This window comes from Penaeus monodon, chromosome 7 (genome assembly GCF_015228065.2).
Source record: "Penaeus monodon isolate SGIC_2016 chromosome 7, NSTDA_Pmon_1, whole genome shotgun sequence".
NCBI classification, from domain to species: domain Eukaryota; kingdom Metazoa; phylum Arthropoda; class Malacostraca; order Decapoda; family Penaeidae; genus Penaeus; species Penaeus monodon.
Genome location: NC_051392.1, coordinates 54,094,716 through 54,109,715, shown reverse-complemented (window position 1 = coordinate 54,109,715; position 15,000 = coordinate 54,094,716). Strand labels below are relative to the sequence as shown.

At 50.0% G+C, this 15,000-nt stretch overlaps 2 protein-coding genes across 2 annotated transcripts in view; one reads left to right on the top strand and one right to left on the bottom strand.

Annotated features, from left to right (window-relative positions):
• The window catches only part of LOC119575706 (ankyrin repeat domain-containing protein 50-like), a 45,134-nt gene extending 39,464 nt beyond the window's left edge, over positions 1–5,670 (top strand). Inside the window, 7 exon segments of the mRNA XM_037923331.1 lie at positions 1–2,898; positions 2,901–2,919; positions 3,137–3,335; positions 3,486–4,706; positions 4,709–4,915; positions 5,282–5,293; positions 5,350–5,670. The exon segment at positions 1–2,898 is cut by the window's left edge and continues 82 nt beyond it. Coding sequence (XP_037779259.1) covers positions 42–2,898; positions 2,901–2,919; positions 3,137–3,335; positions 3,486–4,706; positions 4,709–4,915; positions 5,282–5,293; positions 5,350–5,670 — 4,836 coding nt within the window. The 5' untranslated portion in view covers positions 1–41.
• Positions 5,671–13,411: 7,741 nt separating this feature from the next.
• LOC119575467 (retinoic acid receptor alpha-like) lies at positions 13,412–15,000 on the bottom strand (the record flags this gene model as incomplete). Its single annotated transcript, XM_037923111.1, is given in 3 exon segments — positions 13,412–14,506; positions 14,606–14,773; positions 14,880–15,000. Coding segments are annotated over 3 exon segments (1,108 nt in total), but the record flags the coding sequence as incomplete, so codon positions are not given.

Here is a 15,000-nt window from a genome sequence, read left to right as displayed (position 1 = left end):
CCCCCGCCGCCCACGCCCGCCCCGCCCTCGCCGCCGCCGCCATGGCTACAGATTGCGGCGTTCCTGGGCGGCGCTTTCTCTGTCGCGAGTGGGCGTGGGCTAAGTTATGGGCGTGCCTGGAGCAGCGGCCTGCGGCCAAGACCTGCGGGGCCTTGCTCGTGGGTGGCCCCGGCACCGGCAAGACCGCGCTCTGCACGGAGCTGGTCACGCCCACCGCCTCGCACGGACGCCACGCCAGTGCGCTGCAGGCGCGGCTGCTGGCACACCACTTCTGCCACGCCCACAACGCCGCCTCGCTGAGCGTAGGATGCTTCGTGCAGTCCCTGGTGGAGCAGCTGGCGGAGTCGCCGCTGCTGGCGGGCTACGACGCCAAGGTGCAGGCCGCGGACGTGCGCAGCGCCCTCGAACCGTGCGCGCTGCACGCCAACCCCGATGAGGCGCTCAAGCGCGCCGTTCTGTTCCCGCTGCTGGAGCTGGACCCGCCGGACCGCACGCTGCTGCTGGTGGTGGACAGCATCGATGAGACGGACCTGCAGCCGCCGTCGACCGCCGCGCCGCGCGACGCCAACCTGGCCGACGCCAACAACAGTGGGCCTTCGCGCAGCATCGCCGAGCTCCTGGCGACGCACCACCACCTGCTGCCGCAGTGGCTCCTGCTGGTGGTGACCGCGCGCCGCACCTCGCGCTCCGTCATCCGGCAGTTCGCTGGCTTCAGGAAGGTCGCGCTGGACGACCTGCGGCGCGGCCACGTGGTGCGCGATGTGCAGCAGTACATTCTGTGCCGTCTGGATCGCGAGCCGGCGCTGCGGCACCACCTGTCGCGCGAGACGGCGGAGATGCTCAACCAGCTGCACATCAAGAGCAACGGCTGCTTCCTGTACCTGGAGCGCGTGCTGGACGGCGTGGCGGAGGGCTGGGTCACGCTCAGGGAGATCCGCCACATCCCCGGCACGCTCAACGGCCTGTACCTGTGGCTGTGCCAGCGCCTGTACCCGCGGCGCCACTTCCAGCGCGTCATGCCCCTCCTGGCGGCGATCCTGGCCGCGCGCGCGCCGCTCTCGCCCGAAGAGCTGCGCCGCGCCGTGGAGACGCGCCTGCCGGACCTCGCCGACGAGGACTGGGCCAAGCGCTGGTCGCTGCTGCGCCGCGTGCTGGCGCCCGACCACGAGCTGCGCGTGCTGCTGTTCCACCACAGCTTCGCCGAGTGGCTGCTCGACGTGAAGCACTGCACACAGAAGTACCTGGTGGACGTGGCGGACGGCCATGCGATGCTGGCCATGTGCCTCTCCATGGACGCGCCCAGCCTCGACGTGACGCAGGTGCACCAGCTGGCGCTCCACCTCTCGCGCATCCACGTGAAGCCGCCTCTCGAGCACTTCCACCTGCCGCTGTGGATGGTGTCGTGCGGCGCGCCCCTGGAGCAGTGCCGTGACCTGCCGCCCCCGCGCGACCCGAGGGCGCTGCGGATCCTGCAGGAGGCGGGCGCTTCCCTCCCGGATGACCAGCCCAATGAGGACGACGAAGATGACGACGACGACGAGGATGAAGAGGATGACGAGGTGGACGAGGCCGGGGACGAGGAAGGGCCGCCCACGGAGGTGAGGTACGAGGAGCTGGAGCAGGAGGAGGAAGAGGAGGAGGGAGAGGTGGAGGCCGAAGTGGAGGCCGAAGTGGAGGTGGTGGCCAACGAGAATCAGGACGAAGGCGAGGCAGAGGGAGACTTGCAGGAGCAGGACGTGAAGGCAAAGGAGGAGGAGCCGGAGGAGGTGCGGCAGGAGACCCTCGAGGAGCTGTCGTGCGAGGTGGACCTTCTGCAGATGAAAGAGCATTCCTTGGAGGAGGAGGAGGAGAAGGAGAAGGATCAAGTCGAGGAGGAGCGGCTGCGGCAGCTGGAGGCCGAGAGTCGGGACTACGAGGAGGAAAAAGATGAAGAGTACGTGACGATGGTGCCGCTGCCGGGGCACTTCGTGGGCGAGGGCACCACGGGCGGCCGCAGCACGGAGGGAGTCAGCACGGGCCGCCACAGCACGAACAGCCGCATAAGCACGGGCGGGCGCCAGAGCACGGGAGGCCGCCAGAGCACGGGCGGCCGGCAGAGCACGGGGGGACGCCAGAGCACGGGCGGGCGCCACAGCAGCACGAGCGGGCGCCACAGCAGCGACCACAGCAGCAGCAGCAGTCGTCGGCGCGAGCGTCGCCGCCGGCGGCACCGCGAGGACCCTCTCTACCCGTACCTTCGCGGCGGCCCGGTGGACCAAGTGGACAGCGGCGGCCGCTCCCTCCTGCACAGCGCGGCGCACCAGGGCGACGCTTCCCTGGTGCGGCTCCTGCTGGAGCGCGGGGCGTGTCTGGGCCTGCAGGACAGGGCGGGCCAGACGCCGCTCAACCTGGCAGCGCGACACGGCCACGCAGAGGTGGTGGCCACGCTGTTGAGTGCGGGGGCCGACCCCGACCACGCGGACGCCGACGGCTGGACAGCGCTGCGCTCGGCAGCCTGGGGCGGCCACACGGGCGTGGTCACGGCGCTCTTGGCCGGCGGTACGCAGGTGGATTTGGCCGACGGCGACGGGCGGACGGCGCTGCGGGCAGCCGCGTGGGGCGGTCACGAGGACGTGGTTGCCGCGCTGCTGCGGCACGGAGCGGCGGTGAACCGCGCCGACAGCGAGGGGCGCACGCCGCTCATCGCTGCCGCCTACATGGGCCACTCGGAGATCGTGGAGATGCTGCTGGACGCGGGCGCAGACGTCAACCACCAGGACGTGGACGGCAGGACGGCGCTGAGCGTGGCGGCGCTCTGCGTGCCGGCCAGCGAGGGCCACGGCAGCGTCGTCATGACTCTGCTGGAGCGCGATGCCGTCGTCGACCACCAGGACCACGACGGCCTCACGCCGCTGCTCGTCGCGCCTTCGAGGGACACACGTGAGTATTGGCTCTCTTTGGCTGGGGTGAGGGAGGCCCTTTGGCTGGGGTGAGGGAGGCCCTGCAGTGGAACCGAAATCTCTCCTGAAGGTCACGGCTATGGTCCCTCTAATTTTGTTAGTCGTTTGTGATGATCCACTGCGTGTCATATGCAATGTAGTAAGTTTAGTAACGATGCAAGGCATTCGAATGTGACTTTTTTCACGGCCTTTTACAGGGAGGTGTGCGAGCTCCTTCTGGAGTACGAGGCGGATGTAGACCACGTGGATCGGTCGGGCAGGACTCCACTCTTGGCGGCGGCGTCGATGGGGCACGCGGCTGTGGTGGAGCGCCTGCTGTTTTGGGGCTGCTACGTGGACCACATCGACGCCGAGGGCAGGACGGTGCTCAGCGTGGCGGCCGCGCAGGGCTCGCAGGTAAGGCCCGAACCACGGGAGATGCCACAGAGCCTGTTATTCTCGCTGCCGGGGGTGTGGCTTCAGAGGGAACGATATTTGGGCTCATGTTTTGCACATAGCACTTTATTTTGTTTAAACATTTCTTTCACTTTTTTTCTTGTTTTACAGGAGACCGTGCGACTGCTACTCGACCGCGGGCTCGACGAGACGCACCGCGACAACGCCGGGTGGACGCCGCTGCACTACGCCGCCTTCGAGGGCCACTGCGAGGTGTGCGAGGCGCTGGTGGAGGCGGGCGCGCGCGTCAACGAGGTGGACAACGACGGCAAGCACGCACTGGTGCTGGCCGCGCAGGAGGGCCACGCCGCCGTGGTGGCGTCGCTGCTGGACGCGGGCGCCAACATCCATCACACGAGCCACGACGGGCGGTCGGCGCTGCGCGTGGCGGCGCTCGAGGGCCACAAGGACGTGGTGCACCTCCTGCTGTGCCGGGAGGCGGACCTGCACTACAAGGACGCCGACGGGCGGTCCACGCTGTACCTGCTGGCCCTGGAGAACCGGCTGGACATGGCGCGCTTCCTGATGGAGAGCAACGCCGACGTGGAGAGCACGGACCTGGAGGGCCGCACGCCCCTGCACGTGACCGCCTGGCAGGGCCACGCCGAAATGGTCGCTCTCCTTCTGCAGGGGGGCGCGCGCGTGGACGCGGTCGATAAGGAGAACCGGACGCCGTTGCAGAGCGCGGCCTGGCAGGGCCACGCGGAGGTGGTCCGCCTGCTGCTCGAGCACGGCGCCAACGTGGACCACACCTGCTCGCAGGGCGCCACGGCGCTCAGCATCGCGGCGCAGGAGGGCCACGAGGCCAGCGTGGCCGTGCTGCTGCAGTACGGCGCCAACCCTGCGCACTCGGACCGCTGCGGGCGCACGGCCATCAAGGTGGCACTCAAGGGCGGCCACATCCACGTGGCGCGCATGCTGGAGGAGAGCCTGATCCAGCAGCAGCAGGCGGGCGGCGTGGGGCGGGGCCTGGCGGCGCCCTCGTCCGCGGGCTCGGGCTCCACGGCGGAGACCAAGCCCTGCTCGGCGCTGCTGTGCCCGGGCCTAACGGCGTCGCCGGCGGAATCACCCGAGTCCACCTTCGAGAAGCGGCGCTCCGTGGCGTCCCTCGGCCAGCACTCGTCCTCCAAGTCCTCCGGAAACCTCACCACTTCCACACATTCCTCGGGCGGCCCGCGCGCCCCCACGCCACGCGAGGCGCACCTGCAGCAGCACCAGCAGCCTCTGGCGCCGCCCGCTCCGTCGGCGCCCCCTGCGTCGGCCATGTCGCCTGTTCTCAGCTTCACGCAGCAGCTGCAGCAGTGCGGGCGAGGGCGCGGGCGGCGCCACCCGCCCCCGCCACAGCCGCCCTTACCCCCCTCGACGAACCCGCGTCGCCGCTCTATGCCTCTCCGCCGCTGTCGCCGCTGAGCGACGGTCCGGGCGGAGGGCGACACCTGCCGGCAGGCGCCATCCTGGAGGACGACTACACCGTGCCCCTTCAGCACTCCGCGGTCAGGCCGCCGCGCCCTTCCGCGCCCCCCGTCAGCATCACACCAGAGGTAAGCCTGCTGCGGCTTTGCGAGGCAGCTCTTCGGGCTCCGCAGACGCCTTGGGGGAGAGAAGGGAGGGAGGAGAGGGGGTTAAAGTCCTAAGTTTCGTCGTTCGGAAACATGAGTAAAAGGGATTCTCTCCTGTTAGTAAGGTATTGTGTATCGAGCCTTCCCGGGTGTCGAGCGCAGGTGGATCTGCCAGCTGTGGTTGCCTCGGAGGAAGTTTTCCTTCCTTAACATTCACCCTTAGTTGCAGCTTGCATGAACGCAGAAAAGATTAGGTTGTGATTGATATAAGCACTGTGGTGTGGTTTTCATAGCTACACTAACTGCCGTAGGACTGACATGGATAACTTATTTACCCAATGCAAACAGGTGTCCTTCCAGGTAAGACTAATCAGTCCCCCTTGTGACGCACTACATGTCCTTCATTATTTTGCCAGATCGGCCGTCGAGGCGGAGGCGGCGTCGTGCCCGGGCTGGGCAGCATTCCCGGCATGGGCGTGAGCGTGCCGGGCGTGGGCGGCGCAGGCTCGCCCGGCTCCTCCGGCTTCACCTTCACTCAGGACCAGCACATGCGCATCATCCTGGGCACGCGATCCCCCGAGCCGCGCCCGCGCCGCAATGGCATCGTCACCAACCCCAGCCTTAAGGCCGCTCATGCGAAGGCCGCCCACCTCCTCAGGAACGGCCTCAGTGGTCGCCCTCGACAGCCGCCAGCGAGGCCCAACGGCCTGCCGCTCAAGAAGGAAACGCCGCTATGACCGTAAGTCGAGTCCGCTGGGGCGGGCCCGCGACGCGGGCCTTCGGGTCGACGTCGGCCGAGGGGTTGACCGTTCTAAAGAAGTCTTTCACGCACACACATGCACGCTGTTGCACCCTCACCCGTTCACCCCCACAGCAACCCTACTTACCATTCCTTCAGTCACTCTTGTTCATCCTTGTAATCACTCTCACCCTTTCATTCATTCTCAGACACCCTCGCTTATTCATTCAGTCAACCAATCATTTCCCTTCTGCCAATCACTCACACACTAACTTACCCACACTCATTTATTAATTCAGCAGTTAATCACTTATCTGGCTCTACTCAATCATCATCTGTTACTGCATTCACTGTCACACTCACTCACTCATATGCATGCTTCACAATTGCAAGCTCATTTCTCCCCACTTTTAGACAGATCAACACATACACCGACAAAGAAGCAATATTAAAAGTATAATTGAAATAATAGTAACTTGTCATTGAAATATATATCCAATGATTAAGGCCATGTGGAACACTTTTGAACTTCTAGTGTCCTAGTTACCTCGCTGTGTTGTAAATTTTAGTTTGTTATATGGTATTTATTTTTGGTATTTTTAGTGCTTTTGTAGTTTGACAGGTGTTGTAATGACATGAAAAATCTTGAAGAGCTGTTGTAGTTTCTGCATGCATGCATTAACTGAAGTTTTTTTGGCTTTTTTACTCTGGGAAAGGAGAATTATGGAAATTGAACACACTGTGACAGGCTAAAATAGATTACTTCTGCTAAAATGGGATATATAAAATGTGGTGTTTATGCTCTGATCTGGAGAAGGATGCTGTAAAGTGCAAGACCATTAAACTTATATTAAATTTATATATATTTTCTTTGATGTCATGGAAATATCAGCGTCTCACATACTTGCAGAAAGACGAGGATGGAATGCAGTGATTCCCGGCCACAGCACCAAGGATTCCCATGAAGATGCACCACTGTTTCTACTGACTACTGATAAAAAAAAAAGTATTGTCCACCTAAAGAGCAGGAAAATATCATGGACAAGCTTAGATGCCTCAGGAGTGACAAGAAAAGAATTACAGAATACTGGTGTTCTTACTGTAGACAAGCCTCTTTGCAACAGATACTTACAAATAAGGTATGGAAGTAGATTATTTTGTAGTATCCTTATGTTTAGATTTGCAGATGTACATGAATCACTTTCTTCTTGTGGAATTATTTTGTTGATTTAGCAGACAAAACTGTGTTTTAACTAATTGTAGTTTAAGACCTTTAAGCTGTAAAGTGGACCCCTTTTTTCTATTCAGGTTGTTTCTGGTGTGGGTCAAAGAAAGCTTCAGAGGACAAGATAGTTTCAGGAAATGTGAATGAAATTACAAAGCAGGCTTTCTTACCAAGACTTGTAGAACATGAAAGAATGCTACTGCCACGTCAGTTCTCTGTTAATGGTAATAACTTGTATCACAACAGTGGATAACTATTTACAGAACAGACATGACCATGATAACGATGAGTGCAAGAAAGCAGTGATATAGTAACAGTGGTGACATCTTTAGTGTCATAACGAGATTCATGAGCACTTGCATGAAGTTCAGGTTAATGAACCATAAAAAGTGCTTGTGTTTGCAAAACAAGGAAGGGTACCCTCACCCATGTGATTGGAAATTTATAGCCTTTTATATAATTTTTTTTTTTTTTTTTTTTTTTTTTTTTTTTTTTTTCATGAAAATTATGATTATTTTCTATTTTAATAATGAATGAAGGTGAATACTGGTCACGGAAAAAAAGGGGAAGAAAAGAAATGCAGAGGAAGTTGACTGGTAACATTTGCAAACACAACTTTGGATCTCTGTGCCACATTTACCGTCCTGGTGCCAAGATAGTGACAATGCTCAGTACAGTGTTTTATCCGCTTGTCTGAGACCCCACACCAAAGTTTGTGCAAGGTTGGCTTGTATGTCAGTTTGAAATCAAGATAAATTTCCTCATCACTGTAATTATGATCGACTGGATGCATATTTCAGTGTCCTCAATTCTCAAATCTAAGACAAAATAGGAGACAGGATGCACAGATTAGAAAGATATAATTATGAATGAAATGATGGTACTTTTTCTTAATTTTATTTTATCCTTTTTTCATGATTCACAGAATGCATGAAAAGTGATAAGTCTTAATCAAGATCTCAAAGTGGTATACAAGCACATCCACGTGTGTATTGTTGCCTGTTGTATCCTAACTGTATATAGCAGAACCTATCCTAGTCGTGTAGTTCACTGTGCTGTACTCACAATGTGCATTTGTAAAAAGTATTCTCCAGCACATGTACAGTTAGCAACATAACCTTTCATGAACATATTACAGTGTGTGATGTAATAATGTACAGCTCTATAACTATGATAATCTAAGAATTTGGTTAGTGTAATATGATATTAAAAGGAGAACCATGTCGCTGTGTGGTAAAAGATTTTATTTCAATCATTTCGATTTTCCTTGAACACATAAGGAAAAAGAAGAAGACTGCTTTTGTTAAGTAACAGGCATTTGTTTCCATGATTTTACTAAAGTTGTTTACTAAGAAAAATAAATGCCATGGCAAATTTCAGTAATATACATTACTTTTTTATTGTAAGTATATATATACCAGTGTGCACAAATATTTGGTACATACTAATTGCTGTGAAAGTATTTCTACTGAATGGAAAAAGAAAATGTAAATTTTATGATTTTTTGTTGTCTTTCACTAATAGTTGACATGTATAGGTAAAATAACAGTCCTGATACTTGAAGTATATCAGTTTTTGGATTAAGTTATTATTTATTTGGAAGAGTAGAAATTGAAGGTACATTTTGTAATAATTAAATTACTTGGGGCAAAATCTTAAGTATGCTTAATTGCAACTCTAGTGTTCACTGTATCATTTTGCTTAAATTATATAAATCATGAGTGAGAAGCCTTGTCCTTTATCATTTGATATGTATCTCATTTCATATTGCATATCCTAGCTCTTACTTGTGAAGCAGTAATGGAAAAAACTGATTCACATTAGGCAGTAGATTGGTATTGTGTTAATCACCTTTTTTCTATTTTGTGCTATTTGTGCTAAGAATAAATTTTGTATGTGTGGGGAAAAATAGTTTATTTATTCATTATTTCACTATGTATAACAAACTAGCAATATATTTATATGGTTAGTCTGTAGTGAAAAAAAGTGCTCAGAGTAAAATGAAAACAGTTATATCAATTTACTTTATAGTGTCACAAAACATTCATGGCAGTTGCTGTCATGGAAATATAAATCTAAAAAAGGTGGATACTTCTGTAGACCAGCTCGCTACAAAACTTTGTAATACAGCCAATTTATTGTGCTAAGAATTAGTTGTAATAGGTTCAGTTTTTAGGTATATTTTAAAATGACAAGGAGCATGTAATCATTCTCAGTATGAGCTCATTTGTTTATGGTGGCTTCTTAGACTTTAACATTGCTTTTTCAGTGCCTGCAAGCTCTGAAAATAATGGTTTGTTTAGTTATGCTACCATAAGCTTCATTTGGAAACTAATTAAAAGAGTGATATGGTAAACTATTTTGACTAGTCACTTCTGACATTTGACTATTTGGTCAGACTGATGAAGAAGGCCTTGTTGATACTGTGTGATGTAATGGAAGTCCTTTCCATTGTGTAGTAAGGCATTGGATGGCATATTCCCTGCAGTTTCTGATTCCTTATTTGCCTGATGATAAGCATCTGATAAGCAGGCTTTAGTTCAGATTGTGAAAAAGAAAACTTTTCCTAATTTAATGTTAATTACACAATGCAAGTAAGTTTGTGTTCATATCTGAATATGCATTTTGTAATCTGTACGTATGAGTGTCTTCATCTGTAGACTTGTTCTACAGATTTACCCTGTATTTATTTTGTACAGTATTTTGTAATATGTAAAGCTTATTTCCTTACATGTTACATGTTGTAGCAGCAGTAGCTTAGCTTCAAAAGTTCAGGCCAGCTTTAATATCTTTTTGTTGTATTTTATTGTAAGGACTTATGATTGTTCACTTTGGACATATCATTTCTGATGTTCTGCTATGGTGACAATGCCAGAACCATACTGCCAAGACTGCAGTGTGTTCTACTCTCTTGGTACTGTATTATTGATGATACAGTACAATATAATAAAAGCAAGTGAAGAGTAACTTACCCCCTTTTTTAGCAGGTTTGTCTCAATAAACATTGCTGGGGCATGTGGACTATAAAACGCTCAAGCTTTGTATCTAAACACATTTTGAGTTGGTGCTTCAGTACAGAAAAAAAAACTTAATTGTTATTCAATTCTTGTTGTATCAAGTAGGTCAGTTGTAATGGCCTATCATACTGGCATGTAGTCAGTATTATACACACACAAAAAAAAAACAGGATAATTTACTGTGCATCATGTACCACTATGTTTGCATAACCAATGTTCCATGCAGAATGAAGGAAAGTATTTTACACAGAGCTGAAAGAAACAGTTAAGACAAAATTATTGTAAGTCAGTGTTCCCACTAATAACTGTAAGTCAGGATTACCAACATATTTTGTCAGGAAAGCATTCTGCTGATTGATGCCAACACGAGCTTGAGAAATTTTCCATTCAGGTGAAACTTTCAGAATTAGGGATTTCTTGCAAAAAATTTTATAGACATTAATATTATTAATATTATTGTTTTTTTTTTATACCTCAAGACATATTTTGGTTCCATATATTGCACTTCTCTCTCTCAAGTGATACTGTTAAAAAGCCATAGTGCAGAAATACTGCTCTTTCTGTTCATGTAGCCTTTGGCTGTAATCCTGTTTAACGATATGTATTGTTAGGCATTACTTGATGTAATTCCAAGAACAGTGAATAAATGATAATCCTGTTGGCTTGGTTGTTTTACAATCCCTGACACATTCCTCATGGTGCATGTGCTAGTACATGTGCGTATGTCATATATTCATTTAAAACTATGTCCAAACACCTAACATTTTTGTGAATCTGAAGTTCCTTGAATTTAACTAGTAAAAATGCAATTTGTTTATTAGTTTTACATCTGTAAATTCATGTTTTTTCATATGAAAATGAAGATTTACATGAAATAATATTTGAAGCATGTTTTCTATCCATACAGAAAAAAATAAAATGGCCAAAAAAGTTAGTTTCCTTACTGCCAAATATTGTAATTAGATAAAAGTTGGAATCTAAATTTCTTTTTTTTTTCAAAGTAATATAGTTCATTGTGAGTAGCTCAGTACAATAGGTGTAAGAACAACAAACTTATTTTTCTACCTCTGTGTCTTCATTGTCAGTGTCTATATACCTGCCTGACGTTGCCTGACTGTATGCCTGTTTGATGTGGTCTATGTCTCTATGCCTGCCTGACATGGACTGTGTCTGTGTGCCTCCCTGACATGGTCTATGTCCTTATACCTGCCAGACATGGTCTATGTCTGTGTGTCTGTAAATAACCTGTTCTATTCTGCTCTCGTGGCGCTCGTGACATACCCTACAGGTATCGGACTATCACGAATCACACGATCGCTTGGGATTTACCCAAAACATGCAAGCGACTTTTAGAGGTAGAGCTTGATTGATAAGAGAATAATGATTCTAGTTTAAACCCTAGTCCTACAGTAATGACCGGATGTAACTGCGTGTCACACTGATCGAACAAATAAACTTCAGTTTTGCCTGTACCTACTATCCTAACATTGGTGCGTAGATTATTAGGGGATATACGCAACCCTGGGTTATACCAGGCATCCCTGTGCACTATGATATGGGGAAGATACTACCACTATACAGATAACAAATTTATACTAAAGTCGCGTTATAGGCTCCGCTCTAGCGCCGATAGAACATGTCACCAATGAGCAACGTAACGATGCAACACGTATCTCTTTGGTATCTACAATTAACAACCAAATGACGGGATGAGCGAGCTGGCCATTAGCCCTGATCTACCCACGCGCGTGGCTGACTGGAAGAAGCGAGGTCAGGTCGAAGCGAGGGGGAAACTGATCTATTAATAAAATATAATGTCCATGATAAAATCACGAATTTAAATTCGTTGTAGTTGAGACAATATTAATCTCTAAAATCGAGAGAAATTAATCAATTCATTAACGATATTTCGTGCTTGTTGGCAAATACCGTGATCACACAGTAAAGTGATCCAAGTTCAGAATAGTGTGAGAACGTGCCATTTGCTGTCATTTAGCAGTTTTACTCAACAAAACCAAAGTGGGAGGGGGGGGGAGAAATGACAGGGCCCAAAACGTGTACTCACGTTGTTTTGAAGAAATGGTGAAAGCGTGGAAACATTAGTTGAACGGTGGTGGTGGTGACCTGGGCATGGTGACTCCTGGGAGCGAATTAAAGGGTTAATGTCGCCCTCCAGCCAACAAGGGTGACCAATGAGAGAGGCGTGCCCATGGCATCGCCGCCGTACCTAGCCACTTCCACTGTGGTTCATGACTGTCACCTTGACCTGTTCAAACACACTCTACTTCAAGTCACGGTCTCGCTTGGACGCGGCCTCCTACCGGGGGTCAGCCTCCAGGGCCCCTGCCATTCCGGGCCTAACCGCTGCCCGGGTTTACTTCAGCACAAGCAGGCCACTTGGTATCTTCGTGCAATGCTACCAACCTACTTTACCATCAATAAAAGAATGCAACCAGACTGTGAGTTTAAGTCCACCAAACCCCTGACAAATTGGTATCGGGAGTGGTATCAAGAACCCTGACACTGGTGACAAGGGCGGATGTCGCTTCTCTCGTGCTTGCGACAGGAACTATGCCTCCAACAAGAACCAGCTCGACCACCTCCTCCTCTCTCCGAAACAAAACTAAGTACGCCATTGGCATTTCTTCCCTTTCTTTTTCCTAACCCATGTGTGCATGCAGTTATATTTTCCACAAGTGCATATTTTCCACATATGAACGTGTCCTTGCTAGTGTTTTTTTCTCTATTATCTACCATATTTTGTTGGAATTACCTTGTCATAGAGGATTATCCTTATTTCATTAGCGAGAAATTTTCTTCCATGCGTTTTTTTTTTACTAGCTCGGTCATGTTAAACTAATGCATAGATTCGTAGTTTATCACTAATGATTTCATTATGTGGGTATATTCATGCATGCATATTTATAGGCATGTTTTATTGTCATTTTCGATGTTGCCTTATTGACGTAAATATTATTCATTATTGGCTCGACCTAATTACGATATCCCATTAGTGGGATATTTTTATGTTTAAAACACTGACGTCCAATAACAAGCTTCTTCCTCTACCTATCGTAGTTCCCTTCCCCCTCTCCTTCCATATTTCAGAATTTCTGACCCGAGAATGAATTTTCCAATTTCAGTAATCATGTTACAATTCCTCCTTAATTAAAGTTAATGGCAATTAATTGATACCTTTCCATTTCCATCTTCACATTATCAATACCACTAAAGAGGCATCATAATCTGAACCTAACGTTCTATCGCTCTCTTTGTTTACACAGTTGTTATCACAGATGAATCCTACAAATGATGCAGCAAAAGTAAGATAATTTTGATTTGTGTATTTTTCTGTATTTCATATATATAAATTGTTTGTTTCTGTGATTCTTTGACGAGAATATGACTGATTTTGAACCAGTGAAAATCACTTCTGCAAAGAGTAATAAAAAATGACTATTTTGTTTGGGTTTATTTACATATAAGAAAAAATTCTGTAAAAATGACTTGGTCTATTCTAAAATGTTTCCGCCTCAGTTATTACACTGCAGAACATACAAAATACGAGGGCAGCAGTATAAAGGAAAAACTGAAATATAACAACAAAGTACTTAAGCTCCCCCAGCTTTGAGGTGACTAGGACTGCGGAGGCCGTGAGCTGAAAAAAGCGTCTCGCCTGACATGAACACCCAACAAGTATCAATAGTATGTAAATAAGTTAAGTAAACTTTCAAAACCAGTAACATGGACGGACGTAGAAGCGAGATCACTGATCAACCTTCAGAATCATCTTGGTTTTCTTCAAGGATTTCTTGCGGTTGTTGACGCCCGTGGGTCAACACTTCGTCCTGACACTGCTGTTGTCGCGACTCCTGTGCCAGGTTTTCTTCCTGGCGTCCCGGCAACATATGCAGGCCATGCTGACGCTCATGCAAGGCCTTCATGATGCGCTGTTGCTCTTCGCGATCCAGTATCACTTGGTGTTGCGTTTGGCGATCTTGTTGAGTGTTGTTGTAATACAGATGCTGCTGTTGCTGCTGCTGCTGCTGATGTTGGTGATGCTGGTGGTGGTGGTGGTGATGCTGATGTTGCTGTTGATGGTTCATGACATGGGCGCGTGCGGGCTGTTGATGATGAAGCTGATGCTGAAGACGACTCTGTTGGTGCTGGTGGTCAAAGGGCATACCCTGGTACATCTGACTAGGCTCAAGTTTCGGGTGAATGTAAGAACTATGGGGGTGCGCGACCTGTTCCTCGAGGTACGCAGCCTCCTGGGGATGGTCATCCGGTAGGTACTCAGCCAGACTGGGATTGTATCCAGTGCCTTGAACAGGAACGTCGGCTCCTGCTAACTGCTCAGGACGTGACGTCAGGATGAGTCGGCCCGCCTCACGCAAGGCGATGGCCCGGACGTCAAGGAGTCGCAGAAGTATCTTGGCGAGGGCGTTTGGCTTCGAGCGCCGCTTGTCCAGTTCGTATTCCTGCAGGGCGCGGAGGTGGGCGTCGTGCTGCTCCTCTAAAGCCTCCAGGGCATCGGAGTCGCCAGGGAGACGGTCGGGGAGGGTGGTCACTATGCCACACAACAGCGACAGCTGTTAACGAGAGTTGCATTAATACTAGGCTTATACTGAAAGCATTTGAGTTGCACACACACTATTTAAATCACAACTGATCCACACTTGTTTATTTACCTCAGTATCATCAATGCTCATGTATAGAAGAAACGTGGCCAATCGAACCAATTTCTGAGCCAGCGAGCGCCCAAGCGCCTCTACGACCGCTGCCAGTGGAACCAGAAGTCCTCCGGGAACCGCGAACCCCTTGTGCTCGGGGACGAATCGTGAAGCCAGCCTAAGGATCTAGAAGATGAGAACGTGATTTTTAGCCATTTGTGACTTTACTAAAACTACTAAATAGGAATAAAGGTCTATATCAGGTCTGGTACAAGGCGTCCTAAAAACGTACCATAACTTCTGGCACAGCCTGGTTAAGGACCGTCTGCTGGTCGACCGGGGGAAGGCTGCCGATCCCCGGCACCATCATGGCGAACTGCTGCGCCCTCGTGCGCCCTTCCACACCCACGTCT